General features: G+C 45.6%; 1 protein-coding gene across 1 annotated transcript in view; it reads left to right on the top strand.

Annotated features, from left to right (window-relative positions):
* The window catches only part of GRK2 (G protein-coupled receptor kinase 2), a 275,720-nt gene that overhangs the window by 213,281 nt on the left and 40,433 nt on the right, over positions 1-22,006 (top strand). Inside the window, exons 15-17 of the mRNA XM_086953270.1 lie at positions 3,882-3,982; positions 10,248-10,314; positions 10,667-10,762. Of these exons, the coding sequence (XP_086809396.1) occupies positions 3,882-3,982; positions 10,248-10,314; positions 10,667-10,762 (264 nt within the window). The remainder of the gene's footprint in view (positions 1-3,881; positions 3,983-10,247; positions 10,315-10,666; positions 10,763-22,006) is intronic.

Genomic DNA, 22,006 nt, shown 5'->3' with positions numbered 1-22,006 from the left:
ATGCTTAGCAAGTCAGTGGAACCAGTCGCAGGGTCAGTTGACCGATCTAGTGTTGGTAGATGGCCGCACCCATCGTTCTCTGCAGTGGTGGAACCCACAAAAGTTATCCAAAGGGTGGGTGTTTCTCGACCCTGTTCCACAGACGGTGCTAAAAGCAGACGTATCGCTCACTGGTTGGGGTGCTCACTTACAAAGTCACACAATCCAAGGATTATGGAGTCTAAAGTACAAGAGCCTCCATATAAATCCCCTAGAGCTATTAGCAGTGTTTCTAGCGCTCAAAGCCTTTCAAACTCACCTAATAGGCAAAACTGTCTTAGTCCGCATAGACAACAAAAACGGAGGGGGGGGTGCAGGGGATGGGGGGAGGGACAGACACTCTCTCCAACTGTCACACCTAGCACAAGCTATTTGGAGATGGTCCATATAACACAAAATGTATCTCCTGGTAGAACATCTTCCAGGAATAAAAAACACTTAAAAAAAAACATTTTAAAGACATCTGTGGCATCAGCTACACTTTACAACTAGGACAATCAAATTGCAGATCTTCTCAGCAGACCGAGACAGTGTGGAGAGGATGTAGCCTTACGGCTAGAGCAGTCGACTTCAAAGCTGGGGAACCGGGTTCGAGTCTCGGCAAGGACGCTCACCATCCTGTGATTTAGGGCAAATCACTTAATCTCCCCATGCCTAACAAAAATGAATGTGTCCATCTGCATGCAACTGGTGCTCATGTAAAGCATTCTGATACCTGATTTCTTTGGGTCGAGATCGCGCTATATAAAATTCCACAACAACAAAAAAATTCCACCAGTGGGAACTTCATCCTCAAATTATTCTTCCCGACTTTCAGGAATGGGGATTTCCTCACATGGACCTGTTCGTCACAGCTCAAAATGCAAAATGCCCAAGCTTCACCTCCAGGTTCCCACACCCTCTCTCCAAAGGCAATGCCCTATGGATGAACCGGTCAGGGATATTTGCCTAAACTTTTCCGTCTCTCCCACTCATTCGGCTGGTAGTTCAGAAGCCCAGACAATCATCCCTCAAACTCATTTTCATAGCTCCCACAGGGGCACTCCAACCTTGGTTCACCACCCTGCTAGAGCTGTCAGTAGTGTCACACTAAAAGTTGCATCTCAACTCCAGTCTCCTCACTCAGAGCATGGAGGAATCAGACATCCATATCCCAAGGAGCTCGACCTGGCGATCTAGCTCCTGAAGTCCTAGAGTTTGGTTATTTGCAATTACCACCAGACAGTATGAATATCCTAAAGGAGGCTAGGAGACCTACTACTGGGGCATGTTATGCAGCAAAGTGAAAATGTTTTGTTATATTGTAACAATAACCAAATCAATCCCTTGGATGCTTCAGTACAAAACATCATCTGTTATCTCTTACACTTACAGCAATCTGGATTAGTTTATACAACCAATACATTGCATTTAGCAGCAGTATCCGCATACTTACAAAACAGACCGCACTTATCTCTATTTAGAGTACCAGTGATTAAAGCCTTTATGGAAGGACTAAAAAGAGTAATACCACCAAGAACTCCACCTGCAGCATCGTGGAACTTGAACATAGTCCATTTGGTCTTGCTTTTAAGGGGAGGTTAATCTTGTTTTACCTTAAGCTGTGTAACGATTTTAGGTATTAAATCGCACCTTTTCTGCACTCTTGTTTCAATAAAAGTTTTTGCATTCACAGAACCGACCTGCTATGAATAGAAAAAGTAAGTTGCCTTTGGGCTTCTGTTGTAGATTTAAATATAATCCACCCTCCACGCCAGAGGCCAGCAGTAATAGTGCATATTTTCTGCTAAGTAGACATTAGTTAAGAAATCACAATGTACACGGCACATGCAATTAGTCTACTCTCACCCGCTGCGTTAAAAACAAATCTAAGGTGGAGTCCGTGCCCTTACCCTAAAGGAGGAGTCTTACAGCATCCTGTGACTTGGAGCTTATTCGAAGGAAAATAACTCGTAGTGTTCAGTGCCACCACAAGGTAGCAGGAGCATGCAAGGAATGTGAATCTACAGCACTGCACACTATGAGCAGATACTTACAGGGTAAGTAACATTTTCCATTCTAGCCATGAATATAAAGCAGTCTGTGTCACTAATGCTCTGAAAGATGCAGCGCCAAAGCATGCTAAGCGATGATTTACCAACCACATCACGGACTTCTTACTGACTCTCTGGGGTTTCTTTTACACTTAGGATGCTGATACTGTATCTGGCGAAGACCTCTATTGATAAGTGCTGGAACTTCATTTTCCAAAATGTTCTCCTTCCTGTATTAACTTATTGCAAGTCTGAGACTGCTTCTCTAAACAAAATGGAACATTGGGAGAACTTTAACCACTGTGAGATGACTTTAACACTGCCAGAGACACCTCTTGCAGCTTATTAACCAGTGTGGGGATGTCACTCACTCACCGCTTCTATTAACCTTGTAATCACCTTGAAGTAACATCTTACACCATCCGAGATATCAGTCGAATCCGCCTGGATAACCAGCATTGGAAGACTTTTCCAGCATGAGATCTTCCCTAGATTCACAACCCTAAAATACCTTTCCCACATCAGGAGTAGATCAAATATGTCTTCTTTACTTAAACACGTTTTAAAATCTGCAGTTCTTTCCTCCAGCAGGACTTGGTTGCTGTAAGAGTCTGAGGTTGGTGAGATGCTAACTCTATTTATAAGGTCATTTGGAATAATCTGAAATGTTTTTTAAAATCCTTTATTTTTGTGAGGATCTCTGAACACTCATAGTTATTTATTCATTTTCTTTCCAAAATCTTTGAGTATCCAATGTTTCCCTTTTTGTCATTTTGGGGGGGTTTTGGCCATCATTTGAGGCCACAAACGTCAGATGCTAGGAGGGCTGAAGTTTCTACTTTGAAAGCAGTTATTGCATTTCAGTGACTGAGTATTGCCTGGTGTAAATACATGCTATGATCCTAATGAGGGATAAAGGCAGCCTTCAGGAGAGTTGCCCATTTAACAGTGACTAGAGAGTGCTTTCTCATTGACTGACCCCATGTCCATTCTCTGGGCCTGGGAGGATGCAATGAGGAGCTGAAGAGTGCACCTGCAGGCCTGCCTCAAAGCCATGTGCTTCCTTTCGAGCATCATGGTGAGCCATCTCTCAACAGCTTGTTTTACATTATGGAGAAAAGTGTTGCTTGGAAGCAGCATTGAACTGCTCTGGCTGGCTGGCTCTTCCCAATGGACCAGCTTAAAAGGTCCAGTGTGTGGGCAGTTGTCCTGTGGGTAGTGACTTGATAAAAAAACGCAGACACTGGTCTTTTCAAATGGGCACAGCTGACAGTGCCCAACAGCCTGACCGGACAGGCGAGCTCAGCAGTGCCTGAAAGGCAGCCTGTGTTGAGTGTTCTCTGGGCGTGTGTCACGGAGGCACTTTGTCGCTGGGCCATGGCCCAGGATGCTCTTGCTCTCTGGGTATGTGCCAAGGAGGCTGCTGGTGCCTGGGCGTCTGCTAAATAGGACCTTTTCTGTATCCCTTGGTATCTTTTTGCTGAGGAGCCTTCTGTGCCAAGGGCGCCCCTAACCTGGCTAAAGTGGTTTCATTACAGTAGGATCTGAAAGAGATGTACATTTTAGCCCTGTCGTCCTAGTTGTAAAGTGTAGCTGATGCCACAGATGTCTTTAAAGTGTTTAAGTAAAATGTCCTGGTATCCCTCCTGATAACGGAGTAGGCGTTTTGGGATTAGGAATACAAGGAAGATGTGGATGCTGGAGAACTGCAGCTACAGATATGAAAGAAGTGTTTTTTTTCTCCTCTGTTATAACCGACTCATCTCTGATGCTTGCCCTCCTCTCCTTCATCTTCTCCAAACATTGCAGGCGGTGGAACTTCCCGATGTGTTTTCTCCAGAGCTGCGCACACTGCTCGAGGGGCTGCTGCAGCGCGATGTCAACCGGCGCTTGGGCTGTCTGGGAAGAGGGTGAGTGTCTGTGTTCCGCTCTCTGGGCCTTCTTTCATTTTGGTTATTTCCTGATATATGTTGCTGTCTCTGCTTGTCCTGAGATATAATTAGTCGCTAGTGGGCATACATATACGAATCGCTTTGAGACAAACCTCCAGAGCCGCGTGCCCTACAGTCATGAGTGCTCTGGTCTGCAGCTACTCCGCAGTATGGCCCAGGTACACAGAATGTATTGATTCCGACTTCTCTGATTACAAAAAATAGTGGCAATTTTCTAATGCAGGATAAGAAAATCCAATAAGAGACATTGCACAGTAATCCTGTAGTGAATTTTATGATGGGCTGAGAAGTCAGTCATGTGTCACATTGGCCATACATGACTGACGGCCTAAGTTTTGAAAAGCCCAGGTTTATCCGTGTTAACGTCTTCTAAAGTCATATGCTGTGCATGATCCTGCCATGTAGTTACTGGGTATGGAATTGTATCAAATCTTAAAAATGTTTGACTTTGCACGTCGACTATAGGTAAATTCATAATGGCTCCCAGTTCGGGCTGGACTTTTCCCATGAGGCACAGGGCCAAGACTCATTTGCATATAGCTGGGTCTGAACTGTGGTGGCAACGTGAACTAAAGAACGATGATGGATTCAACCCAGATCTGTGACTGGGGTGAGTGTCTGAAAAGTTTCAGCGTTCCGTCCATCATCACCTTTGAGGCAGGGGTGAATTGGCACTGCGGGCTCTCGGGCATAAACTGAAGGGCCGGTGTCTCAGTGCCCTTCGTGGGCCAGTTTTTTTCTCCCTTTACTAGTCCACAGAGAGCACTGACAGGGATAGGAAAGCCGCTTCGGTGTGTGGTGGGTCGTTCAGCGATTACCAGCTGTGCCCTCTCCTTGACCCCCTGCCCTGCCAAGTAATCATGCTGATGGTGGGCTGGGGAGGGGAGGGGTGATTGTGTGCCAGAACCGGCCTCCCAGGGGCCTATGTTCAGGCCTATGACTCATTTTCACCTCTGCCCCCCCCTGGGGCCCAAGCAGCCCAGAAACAGTGCTTGCATTAACACCTCGCCCACAGCCCTTCTCATTCAGGGCATAGTGGGTGAGGAAGAATGGGTCTCACTATGGGGGCCAGGTGATGTGGGGAACTCGCACCATCTTCACCTCAGCCTCTTTCCCTGACCCCCCCCCCCCGCCCCCATGGATGGCCCAGAAGCTGGGTTTTTGCTTTAGCACCTCTCCTGCCACGCTATTGCCCATAGGCAGTGGAGGGCTGAGGGGAGGGGGGGGGGGGGGCTGAGTAATTTACAAATAGCTTGGGGCCTCACTGTTTTGCAGGTGCTCTGGCGTCGGAGGGCTGGGGAATCATTTTTTAGGAGAAAGGGGCATCGCTATTTTCAGATGCTCCTGCGCTGGAGGGCTGGGGATAATTTGGTAAGAGAAAGGGTCCTGGCTGTTTTTCAGGTGCTCACCTTGTAGGACATTGTCACCTTGGCCCCGTGTCCTTCCCAAGAATAATATCCTCCCACTTACATTCCTTGTGTGTTTCATTAAAGGGCACGGCCGCGAATGTGGGCCACGCCCCGCGAATGTGGGCCACGCCCCGCAAATATGAGCCACTTTTTTCATCAGTGCCCGGGCCAAATTGTGATCCCAATCCGACCCTGCTTTGAGGTTTACCATAAACCCAGTATGTCCTCATCCTGTAACAAGCATCCAGTTCATATGTTCTGTCTAACGAACAATCACAATTTAGAAAGTTGTCATGTATGCTCCCATTTTAAACCTAAAACCCCAAACACTAGAGACAAACTGGGGTTAGTTCATTGGGCTAAAATGGAAATATCAAGAGATTAAGGTTGGAAAAAGTCCAAGAAACATAAGAAGTCTATTTCCGGAATGGTTTTGTTTCAGGTTGAGATGGAGGTAGCCACAGCTGAAGATCCCTGGGGGAACATTTACTGACTTGGGTGTTGAAGTTCTTAAGTTGCTTACTTGAAAAAATCTCAGTATTCCTTCGAAAGACTCCAGGCCCTTAATGTTTCACTGATCAGCTATTCGAGCACAAAAAATCAACTTCCAATTCGAAAGAAATCCGCTCTCTATGTCAAACCAATCCTAATTTGAGTGGTCATTGAGATGTAAAAATCAGTCTGGGTCAACAATGGCCGACACCGCTATGGATAAACCTAAACATGTCAAACTGACTTCTAAGGGTGTACAGATTCGAAGAGTAGCTGTTGTGTTGAAAATTCACACAACAAAACAAAATTCCCCTCTGTGCTTCAATTTTTCTTTTTTTTTTTGAAAATTTTTTTTTATTGCAGAAGTACAAGTCTCACAATTCTTCCATACAGAACTGTTACCTCTAGCTGCAACAGGGCGCCGGACTCTGTTCAATTCCGTACACAGCCATTAAGCCCACATCCCAGTGGTCGGGCGGCGTTAAGTGGGAGAATGACAGAAGCAAGAGCACCACAACAAGCTGTAATCAGTTTATAGAAATTTTCCATATCCATTTTTCCTTATTTATATTTTTTCTCCCCCTTTTGTTCCCTCCCCCCTTGAACTCCTAACCTATCCCCAACTACCCATCCCTCCCCCCGAATCTCACCACCTAGTCTGCATCTGTGAATGTGATCAGGAACAAATAAGTGTCTAATCATGTGATGTGCCTGGCGTGTCTTGGGGAGTGTCGATGTCAGCATCAGGCCCTTCCTCTTCATCGTGCGATGCGAAGTCGCGTAAGGCCTGCACTAATGCTTCCCACGCAGCTGCTGCGTCCAGCGCCTTGTCTAGTCTCCAGCGTGCCATTTGGTATCGAAGTGTGCTTTCGCTAGCAGCCCATTTCAGTAGCTCTTTGAGCCATCTTCTGTACGTGGGACCTGATCTCATCTTCCAAAGTCTTGTGATTTCTCTTTTGGCCAGGAGAAGGCCCATATCAATAAATTTGCTTGTGATCCTATTTTTGGGAGTATGTGGGAACCAATGTAACACACTCGTAGCCATATCAAATTGCAATTGTCTCTGTCACTGCATTCAGCGTGTCACCCACCGCCCGCCAGTAGTCCCCCAGTGCAGGACAGGACCACATCATATGGTCCGGCTCTGCCTCCTCTGTAGTACATCTGGGACATGCTGCCTCGTCCGCTCCAAAATATTTCTTGATTTTACCAGGCGTTAAGTAGGCCCTGTGGGGGATAAAGAAATGTATCTGCTGAAAGCGTGCGTTCCTCGTACTCTTCCGTGCCCGTCGCACAATCTGCGCCCAGGCCGCTTCGAGGATCTCCTTATTCAGGTCCACCTCCCATTTGGCCTTCAACGCCGTCAATGGTGGTAAGTTCTCCCGGAGCATTCTAGAGTACAGGCATGTGACTGCCTTATAGGTCCCCGCTGCCATCATGGTGTATCTTTCCAGTGTGCTTGCATAGCTCTAGTGACCGCAGCATGCAGTAAGTATCCTCCTCTTGGGAGGTCAAACCTCTCTTGGAGTGTCTGGAATGGCAAAAGCGCCCCATCCTCATACAGATCCCCAAGAACCTGCAGCCCGCGTCTTCCCAGACCTGTAATTGCGACCAATCCCCTCCGTGAGAGAGCGTCGTTATCATCCCCAGAGGAATCTCAGGTGCGTAAGGATGTCGCACGCCCGCTCGGCGTTAGGAGCGATTCCAGCAGTGTTGGAACGTCTTCTCCTCAAGCGTTAAGTCACTAATGGCTAGCCGCTGCTGTAGGGTTATTTAGGCAAGGATATGTCGCGGAGTACCCCTTCTCTCTCATTCTCCGGCCCTCGAAAGACCCTCGCTACTTCCTGCGTGAAAAGTTGCGGCTGGGCAGCTAGATAGTAAAGCTCGAAGTCTGGGACCGCTAAGCCCCCTTCGTCTTTCGGACGGGTAAGCGTTGTTAGTGCAACTCTGCTCCTACCGGATGATCCCCAAATAAACGAGGTCAGTTGTGATTTCAATTGTCGGAAGGTGGAACTGGGTATCCACACAGGTAGTGTGCAGAAGTAATATAGAAGGCGCGGTAGGGGCTATCATTTTCTATAGGGAGATTCTGCTCGTTACTGAGAGCGGCAGGGTAGCCCAAAAGGCCATGCTACCCTTCAACTGCATCGGCCCACATTTCCTTCCAGCATATCTGCTGCCGTATGATATATGTATACCCCTAGGTATTTCAGGCAGGTGGGCTCCCAGTTGAGTAAGGGACGAATGGCAGGACATGCCTCCCCTCGTCTCACAGGGAATAAGCAGGTCTTGGACCAGTTAACTTTTAGTCCCAAGAGTTCACCAAAGTGCATTAGTGATCTCTCCGCCTCCTCCATCGCCGCTTCTGCGTCCTCAAGGAATAATAACAGGACATCCGCATACAAAGAAATAAAGTGGTGTCCCTCTGTTGTTTAAACCCCTATAATATTTCCCTGTCCGGGCTTCTGCCGTAAGTGTTTCAATCGCTAGCGCGAACTAGAGGGGGAACACAGAGCACCCTTGTCTCGTTCTGCGCTCTACCGGATATTGATGGGAGATGAGCGGTCCCACCGCACTCTTGCCACTGCCGAGGCATAGAGCACTTTCGTCCATTGGATATAGCCGTCTCCTAGCCCAAGTTGTCCCATGATGTTATATAAATACTCCCACTCCAAGCTGTCGAACGCTTTCTCGATGTCTATTGACAGGATCATTGGATTAGGTGCCTCCGGATGGGTGTCATCCAATAGTCTTATAAGCCGTCTGATATTCGTAGTCGTGTTGCACGTAGGGATGAATCCGGACTGGTCCTTGTGGATCAGGCCGGTCATGTGCTGTAGCAGTCTGGCCGCCAGTATGTTATTCAAGATTTTATAATCGGTAGTCAGCATGGACAATGGTCTACATGAAGCCGTACTGTGGCTCTCCCTCCCCGGCTTCAGCAAGGGGATCACTAGCGCCTCTCGCATTGATTGGGGCAAACGGCCCGCCGTCTTAGCCTCCTTATACACCTCTTGGAGACGTGGTGCCAGAAAGTCCATATATTTGCTATAAAATTCTATGGGCAGTCCGTCCAATCCCGGTGTTTTGTTGCTGGCCATCCGCTTAATGGCCCCCTGACTCTGTGCTTCAATTAATAGAATTAGCGTCAATCAAATAGTAACCATTGAACCAAAACCTTCCCTGAAAATAACTTGTATAACAAAAACCTGTATTCGAACCAATGTATTACATTGAATTCATATTAAAACATATAACATTCCATAAAAACAATTATTTATGTTTTAAAATCCTTTACTTGTTTTATTTAATGTGAATTATTGTTCAGATATTTGTTTTAATATAATGTGAATATATATATATATATATATATATATATAAAAAATTTGGAATCATTGTTTAAATTGTATGCATAATTGTTTGCAACTACTTTTAAAGAACTAGGATTGATGTGTAAATGGTGACTTAACAAGGCAAATCCATCTCCATTGGATTTTAACAACATTCATATTCGTTGACACCCATCAAGAGCAGGGAAAGAGTTTGTAATCCAGCACTTCCAGAGCCAGCCACTAGATTGCGGAATTCTGACCAGATTTTTAATCTAGAAGAGCTTCAAGCTGTTTCTTATTTTCAGTCTTCATAGCCCCAGCATGATCATTGGTACCAATTCCCATTTGGAAATCTGAAAGATACCAACACTGGAGAACTGTTTCTAAATATAGTAACTTTCATATGGTTCACTCTCATTCCATGTTTTTCCCAAGTGACAGCGCTGTCCTCTGTTACCTTCTTTCATACAAGTGTGTAAATGGTGATAGAGCAGGGCAGCTAAACTTAAGTCTGTTTATTTTCCTCTGTATTGTAACCTACTGAGATCCTGGCCATGTTCAAATACTGCATGCACTTTGTGTCCAAAGCAGCACAGGTCCTTCTCCCTCACACCCCATGCTTCAAACTGCCCGAACGCTCTCCATCTGGGATAAAACGCCCATAAGGCAACCCCTCGCCTGGTTGCACTGTGCCCCGGCTTGGGTGGCACTCTTCAAATATAAGATCAGTGCAGGAGATCACAAAAAGGCCCTCTGCCCTGGGCAGTGGCTAACAAACACCTCAAGTTCCCTGTGAGAAATAGGATGACATCACTTGCTGTTTTCCTTCTTAGGCCTTCAACCATATGACTGTCACCTTTTCTCTTTTTCATTTATCTGTTCTTTTTGCTAGCCCACCTTCCTTCACTCTCCGCCTTGTCCTCTGCATCTTTCTCTTCTTTTTTCTCCTGTTTGTGGTATCCCTGACCGTTTCTCTCCTTGCCTTTTTAGAGCACAGGAGGTGAAAGAGGAGCTATTTTTCCAAGGCCTGGACTGGCAGATGGTCTTCTTACAGAAGGTGAGGTTGGCTGCTGATGCTCTAGAGGTGCACCTGGGTAGTATCAGGAGTGAGGCATGGAGGGCGGTGAACCATGGTTTAAAGTGACTCCAAGGCAGCCAAATGTGGCTGGCATGTACACCCTAGGTTAGCAGAACTTGGGAGTCAAAGTCAAATGTAAATAAGAGTCTTCATGGGGACTGAGTACTAAAGCAGTGGGCTTAAGAAGTAATAGAGCAGTGGGGGTGGAAATGGATGTGAACCACATCAACAAAGGCAGTGCATGAGGCAATTAAATGGCACATGATGGGAAAGTGGATTTCTTCGCCTTTGTCTTATCACTCGTGTTTTAAATGCCACTTATTTCATGCAGTATCCACCTCCGCTCATCCCCCCACGAGGGGAGGTGAACGCCGCAGACGCCTTCGACATTGGCTCGTTTGATGAAGAGGATACCAAAGGCATTAAGGTAACAATTCTATGTTCTTGTGGTCTGCTCTGACCTGGTCTCCCAAAGCGGGAGGCAAGTAGACAAGTCTTTAGTTCTCCACATTCTGTTCACCTGCCCAGAGCTTCTCAGTGCTGACAGTGACCACAGCTGACCCTGAGCATTGCCTCATAATAGACTGAAGAGGTGGATCAGCTTGGCATTGTGCCTGGGCAGGCCCTGGCACTACGCCTGCGAAGCTTTCTGCAGCAGCCTGATGTGCCCCAGACAGCTCGGCAGTCATGGAGTCTAATGCTTGTTCATCTTTCCCATCTCTGTAAGTGACAGCTGGTGCTTGGAAACCCTTGAGATGAAGGAAGGAGGGTGCATGCTCCAGATCGGAGACATGCATACATTTTAAAGGCTCACTTTAAGTGTATATTGGCTGATGATCCATTTTTGTAGTCAGCTGGTGCCTGCTTCACCTTCTACAACTCTGTGGCAATTTCAAACCTGCAAGTGTCGTCCTGTGGGTTAACACACTTGCTGCTGTGAGGCAGTCCAGGTCCCTTGCCTTTTTTTTATGTCTGTATTAAAAGTGGATTTGAAAGCTCAAGCTTGGTGCGCTGAGAAAGAACTTTAAATTCAACACATTTATTAGTTGCCTTTTGCTTTTCTGCCCATGCCCGCTTTTTCCTTTCCATGCGCTGCCGTGTATTTCGACTACTATTGCATCATCCATAGGCCGTCACCTGGGCCTTAGCACTGTTCAACCTGCCCTCTTTCCTACCCTCTTACCCTGTACTCGTTGTCACTCTCTCCCAATGCATCTGGCTCTACTCCTGCTCAGTCATCCTCCCTTTTTATATTTTCTCCATTTGTCGCTTCCCATTCCTTACATTTCACTTTTGTCTTCTTTATTTACTGTTGTCTCCATCCCTCTGCGTCTACTTCCCTGCTCTTTCTAAATTTCCTCACTACAAATGTAGGCCAAAATGAATCTCAAACTGACCTAAAAGCATTGTCTGTCAAGATGTTATTCACAACAAACTGTGGATGGTGAGGAAGAAAGTGTGCAGTAGAGTGGATTAGAAGACGAGGTCAATATAGAGGAGAGGTTCAGCAGCGGGGCAAAGCATCACGTGTTTAGTGTGTTGCTGCTGAACATACCAATGCAGGGTTTAGAACTGCTTGGGAATGAGAAACACAAAGAACCTAAAACTAAAGTTGATTTGTCTTGAGACCGGTATTAACATCAGTAGACATAAATGAGTTCCTGCGGCGATCAAATTAGTTGCAGCACATTCAGAAAGAGTGAAAAACTGACGCAAACAGGTCCCATCGTGTTGTAGAGCTGAGCTTCAACACAGACACCTCTGAATACCTGCATACTTTGGGCCCGATTCACAGAACTAACTTAAGACAAAATCCTAAACTTACTACTTTTGATATTCACAGAAGTTAGGATTTTGTCTTAAGTTTGTCTTAAGACAGACTTAAGACAAAATCCTAAAGTCTGGCTTAAGTCTGTCTTAAGACACACTTAAGACAAAATCCTAACTTCTGTGAATACCAAAAGTAGTAAGTTTAGGATTTTGTCTTAAGTTAGTTCTGTGAATCTGCCCCATAGCGCTGAACCCCTGCACACATAGAGCAGAGTCCAAGCACAGAGGGAGCCGCGGGCATATCAATATATTGTTGAGCTCATTTACAGACACTTTATTTCTAGCACTGAATTAGAGCGGATTCTCTGGTGTGTGTATATAGAGAGAGCCGGTTCAAAAGCCGAGTTGACCTATTTCAGTATTCATTCCATCCAAGTAAAAGCTGATCTCTGTGGGGACTGATATACTTGGCACCAGCTCATGTTTGGTGGAAGTACCACAGAACTCTCACAGGTTAGTCTTCCATGTGGCCTGTCTATCATGGGAAGAGAGGAGGAGGTGGGAAGGAGGATGACGGTGAGAGAGAAGGGACTGCTGGAAGAAACTGTGGAGCTGGAAAATAGTGAAAAAGAAGAAAGCCAAATATGGAGAGAAAAGAGGAGAAAGAAATGATTGGAGAATGTGACTGAGACAGTAAATAAGCGAGGACTGTGAAATGAGAGATGGCAGAGTGAGTGATTGTGAACACGTTGTACAACAATGATGCTAAAGCACAGTATACTGCAGATTTCACAGATTCCCTTCTTAACTAGACATGTGGGTGTCGTCTTGTCAGTGGGTGATACCGATGCTGGCAGTCGGTGGCTGCTGCAGGTACTAAACGATAACTAAACATTCTGGAGACCAGCACCTGGACGTCTGGGGACCTCAGTTTGAATCCAGCTTGGCATCTGACTGCAAATTGTGCAGTTATTGACAAATCACTTCATCTCACTGTGCATAAACTTTAAATATGAGAGATGCTAGTGTAAGTGTGTGTGTGTAATTGAAAGATTTTACTTGGTCAGTCATTCACCTTTGACTGCCACACCCACCCCCACCACCTACCCCACGATGGACAACATCATGGCCACTCTCTTCCAGATCAAAGAAGACATACACGTCATCAAAGAACTACTCTCCACACACCCCATGCACCCCCCCACCCAAATTGGCCACTACCCCTCCGGCTGACTCCCTCACTCAACACGCCCTACACCGAGCGTCAATCCCTGTTCATAGTCGCAACAACTGCCCTCGGCCCCCTCGTCGCCCCTGCAACCCCTCACACAACTACACCTCCCAGCCCAACTTGTCCTCCGCCCTTCCGATTAACTCTCTCACTCAACTCTCCCCCAACCGGACCTCAATCCCAGCTCGCAATCGCAACAACCGCCCTCGTCGTACCCACAACCCTACTTCTGACCTCGACACACTCACCCTTCTCCGCTCCTATGACCCAGCACTCCAAAATGACACAACCACCCCACACCTCACCATTCCCACGATACACTCAAATCCCCTTAGACCCCCCACACTAAACAGCAGATCCTCCATCCCCAATAACCTTAGAAAAGTCCCCCTCGCTCTAGAACCACCTACCAACCTCAACACACCCCGTCTCAAATGCACCCTCCTCAACTGCAGATCGGCCTCGAAACATTCCGCCGCCATTGCTGATCTCCTCTTATCGCTGGACCTTGCTAACTGAATCTTCGACACCTATAATGGACATTCTAGTCCCTCCCAACTACCACATTATCAGGCTCGACAGATCAGGCAAAATTGGTGGTGGAATCGCATGCATTTACAGGAACAACATCTCTGTTCTGAAAGTCAACTCCACCTCCCTACCATTGCCAACATCCTGGGAATACATCTGCCTCGACATTATTAGTGAGGGCAAACCGATATGTTCTCTTCACAGCATTTACCACCCTCCCAGGGACAACTTCACCTTTTCCCAACAAATCATGGATATGATCTCAACCAATTCCGGAAGGCAGCTCACCCAAATATACCTTGGTGACTTTAACCTCCACTGGAACGATCGCAATGACGCGGTGGTAAATAGTCTTAAAAATTTCCTCGACGCCCTTAACCTCACCCAAATATGCAACAGCCCGACCCATGAGAAAGGCTCTATCCTTGACCTGATCATCTCCAAAGAGGACTCTATCCTACTCGAGTCCATCCAACCCTGTGACTGGTCAGATCATCGTATTATCACATTCTTCATCAATGAAAAAGTTAAAGTTAACCCGGCTCAACTCTCCAAGCCGAAAGTCTGGAAAAGAGACATGAAAAAACTCAACCCAGGCTCTTTACCCCCTAACAGGTGCAAACTCCTACTTCCACCGACAGGCGATACGGACGTTCAAACCCTGACTGACCACTATCTCAACGCTATGACCTCAATAAGTGTGGCTCAGGGGTTAGAGGCGGCAGACCTGGAGCTTGAGTTTCGGCCCTGGACCAGGGTTCAATTCCCCGCCTCGGCGGGTCTTGGGCTCAATAATCCCACGGACTCGATAATTCTCGCTCCGGTGCCTTCTCGACTCACGGGTTCACACTCTGCGACTCTGGGCAATAGCTTGCTTAATCTCCACATTGGCCCTTCGCGGCGGGATGCCTGGCTTTCACCTTGTGGATACCCTTCCAGGGCTATCTCACAGGGGAATACCAGGACGGGTTCCCTAAGCAAGCGCGGAGATGCCCCAGGGTAAGTCCTGCGCTATATAAGTTTCATACATTTACACATTTTACACATAATTAATGAGGCTGCACCTATGCAGCTAAAAAGAGTCTCATCTAAAATCTCCAACCCATGGTACGACGGGAGTCTCAATGAGGATAGACGAGACATGCGAATGGCAGAGCGTACCTGGAGATCAGCTCCCTCTGCAATGCACCTAAAAGACCTGAAGAAAAAGAGAAACGCCTACTTCAGGAAAATAAAACGTTAAAAATCAGACTTCTTCAGCCGCCAGCTCGACCAAGCAAAAAATCGCCCGAGAAAACTGTTTGAGCTAATCCGATCACAATCCAAGGATCAACCCCAACCACTCAACACTGTGCGTAAAGCACCCTCCTGTGAAGACTTCGCTGCTTTCTTTATCCAAAAAACCGACAACATAAAAAGCGATCTCCTTATTGACGTAAGCCTCTACTCCAAACCCCAGTGCCTAGCACCCGCTGAACCAAAAAACAATGCTACATGGTCAACCTTTGGCACATACTCGGAAGAAGAAATTGGCATACTGCTCAGCACCCTGAAACCATCCAATCACCTCACGGACCCCCTTCCTGCTTCCGCAGTAAAAGTCTTTACCCCATTGCTTCTCCCTCTCTGGACTAAAATTATCAACAGCTCTCTCCAACAAGGAAGCATACCTGACTCCCTCAAAGTTGGTCAAGTCACACCTCTATTAAAGAAACCCACAGCCGACACCTCTGATCTCAACAACTACCGTCCCATTACCAATAGTCCCACTCTCGCCAAACTGCTGGAAAAATGCGCACAACTACAATTGACTAAACACATTGAACAATTTGATCTCCTCAACCCTCACCAGTCAGGCTTCCGAGCAGGACACAATACAGAAACTGCCATGACGCACATAATTGACGACGCACTTCAAATACTAGACCAAAACGACACTTGCCTCCTCATCCTTCTTGATCTCTCTTCAGCATTCGACACCGTTAAACATGAGAATTTGCTAGAACTACTAAATACAAGAATGGGTTTATCTGGAACTGTTCTCAAGTGGTTCACTTCCTTTCTTCACAACAGGTCGCAGAAATTCAAGAGCAACAACCAGATGTCCTCGCCAATACCTGTAACGCTAGGCGTCCCCAAGGCTCCTCTCTATCCCCAACTCTGTTCAACCTAGTCATGGAACCACTCACCACCTTGCTACAAGCATCCAATGTACACTTTCACATGTACGCCGATGACACCCAACTTTATCTCAAATTACAATCCTCCAATGACATCCTGCTCCTGAACTCAACAATCAGATGCACCCAATCCTGGCTTGCCGATAATCACCTCAAACTCAATGCCCTGAAAACAGAGTTCCTTCTGATCTCACCTCCAGCGAAGATCTCCACCACTCAAATTTGGCTTAAACACCTAACCGCACTCAATGTCCAACCCACCATCGTGGACTCAGCAAAATCTTTAAGCATAACACTCGACACCAATCTCAACATGCAGCAACATATCAGCAAGGCAACTAAGGGAGCGAACTTCCAGATCAATACTCTGAGGAAACTAAAACCCTTCCTCCCAGCCAAAGACTTCCAAACCGCAGTACAAGCAATAGTCATCCCTCGAATTGAATACGGTAGCACCGCCCTCTGCGGACTCCCCCTAACCACAACCGCACCACTAAGAGCTTCCCTAAACGCTGCAGCGAGACTCATCACTGGGTCAAAAAAGCACTCCCATATTACCCCTGACTTGAAAACCCTGAATTGGCTGCCTTTTGAAGCCAGAATACACCTGAAAATCGCCTGCATGACACACAAGGCGGTTCACCTAAACTCACCCGGCTACCTCGCTCAGAAACTGACAATCTCGGGCGGAACGAGAAACACTAGAGGCACAAACAATCTTCTGCTGAAACCGCGAAGATTCCGGAAGGAAAAAACATATAAGCGCTCCTTCTCGGGAATGGCACCTAGGATCTGGAACTCACTCCCTCCAGAAACCAGGCTTATCTCTTCCACTACACTCTTTAAAAAAAGAAGTAAAAGCTATCCTCATGGCTAAATACACTTGAACCAGTATCTAGAACTCTGTTAATACTCTGTTGTGGAGAGGTGTGGCTCACTGGTTAGAGGCGGCAGACCCGAGTGCAGAGAACGGCCCGGGACCAGGGTTCGATTCCCGACGTGGCCGGGTCTTGGACCAGGATCAGCGGACTGATAATTCTCGCATCGGTGCCTACTCCGACCAGGGAGCACACTCGGCAACTCTGGGCATTAGCTTGCCTCATCTCCACAACGGCCCCACACAAACGCCGGGGATGCCTGGTTTCACCTTGGAGACCCCCAGGAGGGACTATCTCACAGGGAAAGCCAGGACGGGTTCCCCAGCGGTCTATAGCGCTACGAGGCCTCCGGGTAGCAGTGCGCTTTACAAGACGCAACAATTTACAATTTAATACTCTGCACCGATCTGTACTACATGCTTGACCCCTTTGCCTACTTGTATGAGTTGTCTCATTACCCACATGATTGGCGTTGCAGTCACCTATTTGTACTGTTTGATTTATTGATTTATCTGTCTGACTATGCTCCCTCATGTACCCCTCTATGTAACCTATTTGTACTGTTTGATCTATTGATTTATTTGTATGACTATGCCCCCTCATGTACCCCTCTATGTAAAGCGCTCTGATATCTGCAAAGATCTTGTCCGCGCTATATAAAACTTTTAAATAAATAAAATAAAAATCAACACACACTTGTTTTTACATTGTGAACAGGTATTCCAGTTGGTGAATGCCCCGTTGTGCACCTGTTACAACGCATTTTTTACAACGCACTACTGTTACAACGCATCCATTACAACGCAGATACTGTTACAACTTATGTTTTTACAACGCATTTTTTTACAACGCAGGTACCTTTACAACGCATACCATTACAACGTAAGTATTGGTAAGTATATAGTTATATTTTAAATGTTATATGTTTGGGGTAAAGGGGTATTTTTAGGGACAGTTTTCAGTTTTTGGGTAAAGGGGTATTTTTAGGGTTCAGGGTTAGTTTTCAGTTTTTGGGTAAAGGGGTATTTTTAGGGTTCAGGGTCAGTTTTCAGTTTTTGGGTAAAGGGGTATTTTTAGGGTTCAGGGTTAGTTTTCAGTTTTTGGGTAAAGGGGTATTTTTAGGGTTCAGGGTCAGTTTTCAGTTTTTGGGTAAAGGGGTATTTTTAGGGTTCAGGGTCAGTTTTCAGTTTTTGGGTAAAGGGGTATTTTTAGGGTTCAGGGTCAGTTTTCAGTTTTTGGGTAAAGGGGTATTTTTAGGGTTCAGGGTCAGTTTTCAGTTTTTGGCTAAAGGGGTATTTTTAGGGTTCAGGGTCAGTTTTCAGTTTTTGGGTAAAGGGGTATTTTTAGGGTTCAGGGTCAGTTTTCAGTTTTTGGGTAAAGGGGTATTTTTAGGGTTCAGGGTCAGTTTTCAGTTTTTGGGTAAAGGGGTATTTTTAGGGTTCAGGGTCAGTTTTCAGTTTTTGGGTAAAGGGGTATTTTTAGGGTTCAGGGTCAGTTTTCAGTTTTTGGGTAAAGGGGTATTTTTAGGGTTCAGGGTCAGTTTTAAGTTTTTGGGGTACAGGGTAAATTAAAATTATTTTTAGATTAAATTATTTATTAGTAAATAAATTATTTTAAATTACATTACATTATTTTTGGGGTTGAGGGTCAGTTTTGAGTTTTTGGGGTACAGGGGTACAGGGTAAAAATAAAATATATATTTTTTTAAATTACAATAATTAATTTAAATTAATTTAAATTAATTTACTTACATTTATTTTGAGGGTTGAGGGTCAGTTTTGAGTTTCTGGGGTACAGGGGTACAGTGTAAAAATAATGTATTATTAATTTTAATTTAAAATAATTAACGGAAATTAAATGATATAAAATTACCTTAAATTATATTTTTTAAATTTAATTTACGATTATTATATTAATTTTAATATATACTTACCAATACTTACGTTGTAATGGTCTGCGTTGTAAAGGTACCTGCGTTGTAAAAAAAGCGTTGTAAATACATGCGTTGTTACAGTATCCGCGTTGTAACGGTATGCGGAGTAAAAGTCCGCGTTGTAACATCATATATCCGAATGCCCCCATCTTTTGAGCTCTTGGTGACCCATCCTCATTTTGTGACAGCCTTGTTTTAAGCCCCCCATATATTGAATAATCTCAGTACATGCTCCAGATCATTAATGTGATTCATATGAGTCTACCGCTCTGTGTCTGTGGGAGCACATACATGTGCTCATTGGGAGATCTTGCCAAAACATCTTGTTCCTTGGAACTGTTTATTGTGCGGCCCGTGTTGCATTTACTAAGTAAAGGCACCCTGTAATAAGGCTTCAGTGCTTTCTTTTCTGTGTATCAAAAAGACCAGACACAGGAGTCACTTAGTACCATCTTGCAGACTCGGTGCTTAATTTGAGACTGTGGTTGCCGGTGCTCGGCACCGGCAATTAATTGTCATCACCTCACTTAGGACACTCTGCCACATGGTGGTGCCGCTTATCTAATTTAGAGATGAGCAGAACAAAGGTTGTTTATGAATACAATATACATAAAAAATTACTAATAGCTGCCTCCGCAGTCATTCCTTTAACTTTGGGGGCCTGGAATAATCAGAACTGTCGCACTTGCAGGCCAGAGGATGCTTGGTAGTTGTTTTGGTACCCTCATTGGCAGCGATGACGGGCAATGGATGGTGCAAACTGCAAAGGCCTCCTGGTCAGGGCCCTGGCACTTATAATTTCAGAAACAAAGCGCTGCGCAGACTTCTGATGCGCACAGGTCTGGTGGACACGCTTGAAGCTCCAGCGGTGCTAAATGTCTCAGGGGAAAGCACTGGTAAAGCCAATAGATCTGGCTAGAAAAATACAGGCATGCATGAATTCTGTTTGCGTGCGTTGTTAGCACATTAAAGACTCACCTGTTGGCTTTGCTAATGTGTGTTCTCACACTGGATCAGAGGATGCCTCCGCCGTCATTGCGTGTAGTGGTAGCCCCCCCACCCCCATCATGGATTGACCTACTGCCCTCCCAACCCCGAAGTTCAAGTCTAGTTGCCCCTGTATCCAGCTGTGTGGTTGCTGCCGTTTTCTTGATGGAATACCATCCTGTGGGTGCCCTTCAAGCGAATCAATTCAGTTGTCTTCAAAGGAGTCTTCCTGCAGTGAAACTCACATATAGGCTTTATGGTATCTTCATGCTCTGGGTAGTTAAAAGCGCTCTGCTGTCTCTGCAGCGTCCGTGCTCTGCTCTTGTATCATTTGACTGTCCGTGACATCGACGTAGCGCGAGCTCCATCTTGTGGCCATTTGGCAGAAAACCCGATTCAATGTGCCTGTAGTACAGCAGAGTTCACGGCATATGTGCGTGCCACTGACGTCACACGCAGACGCCATCTCTATTTGGGACAACCTTCTGATTTGGATTTTTTTGTATTTATAAAGCACGGACTAAAGCCCCGAGGCGTGTAGGCCCTTAACCTGGAAGGCAGTAACTGGAGGGAGAAGAAGACCAGAATTACCAAAGGAAAAAAGAAGCTACAGGATAAAAAGCCAGTATTCAAAAAATCTTAACACCCACCCAATATGGTGTACTACGTAGAGCCATTGAAAGATACCCTTTTCGCTCTGATTTGTTAGTAGTTACTAGGATATGTCGCATGAGTGCCATACCGCGATATGTGCAATGAAGAGATGAATAAGGTAACGTTTTTGGCAGCCAGCACTGCACAGAAACACATAGTATTTTGTGCAAGATTCTTTGTCTTGTGCAGTTATGATAAATCCAAAGTCACAAGTCCTTGTACTACTGAAGCTGCACCTGAGCCAGATAAGGCCTGAAGTCCGCTGCCCATAGATATCTTAGGTTCTGCTGTAGTAGATAGAGGCTTTCTTGAGTATGGCATTTTTGTGATGGATTTTTATAGCTGTGGCCAGAATAAACATTTGGGAAAGTAGCTAGTGGTGCTAAAATAATTAGATTTTTGGAGTCTGTTGATGATGATGAGTCTGTTTTCGACAGAAAGAGTATACCCGATGAGATCTTGTTAGATAACGGAACAAGTTCACACCCTTACAGTATGAGGGAATTTGCCACCGCGAGGAGCGCGCGCCTGTGTTTAACTTGTTGCCCCTGTTGACTTAAGTAATAGGATGCATTCTTGTGATCACGGCAAAGATTCATTCGCAGCAACTTTGTCGGGGGATTTCACCCCAGAATCAAGACGCACAAAAGTTTTTGATCACGTATTCACCATGGGGCTCGAGCACGTGCTCAGAATCTTACATCATATGCATCGGTAACCAAGCAGACATTTATTTATCCGACATGTGCAAGAATCACAAACGGGCATCTCCATTCATTTTCACTTTGTTTGCTTGTTCACCTTTTTATCTAGATCCTTGCTTTGCGTTTTTCCACCTCATCATCCGTTCCTGTTGTCACGGTTTGCTTCCGCACCCTAATACTCTGTCTTTACTACAAAAGAAGTAACTTTATTTTAGCCGTTTTTCTCCAAATTATTTTGCACCTTTTTTGGTATACCCGCTTATCTCCCAACAGTCAACTGTTAACCCATTTCACTCCTTCATTTTGCTTTACCCTATATTACGCCAGCCCTCTACATCCAATGGGCTGTTCTCATTTTACTTCTCCTCACCACAGCATGGGGTCATTGTATAGCTCACTCCAGCTTCACTGAGAGTGGCTTCATTTTGCTCTTCCGCATGTGGAAACCTCTTCCACATCTGAGGGGTTGTTGCCTCATTTCTGCTTTCATTTGTTTTTGCTATGATTGATTTTGTACGTGCAGTTTTTACTTTTTTTTGTGCGAACATGCGTAGCACTTTTAGTTGGCAACCTGATTACTATACTACGTTTACACTGTTAATATATAATGCATATGCTTGCAGAATAAGCACGTTTAAAAATGGCAAGCTTTTCGATGCTGGACTCAAAGGCTTTGCCAATGCTTTTTTTATTTTGTTTTGTTTGTCTTATATTGGTGCCTGACTCAAGTTAGCAAAGCGCTATTATGTAACGAGCATTGGCATAGCCACTAGGTGTCGCTTTTGGGACCGTATAAGTATTTA

This window comes from Lissotriton vulgaris, chromosome 1_2 (assembly GCF_964263255.1).
Source record: "Lissotriton vulgaris chromosome 1_2, aLisVul1.2, whole genome shotgun sequence".
In the NCBI taxonomy this organism is placed as follows: Eukaryota; Metazoa; Chordata; class Amphibia; order Caudata; family Salamandridae; genus Lissotriton; species Lissotriton vulgaris.
The sequence above is the reverse complement of the archived record's forward strand: the minus strand, read 5'-3'. Positions and strand labels throughout refer to the sequence as shown.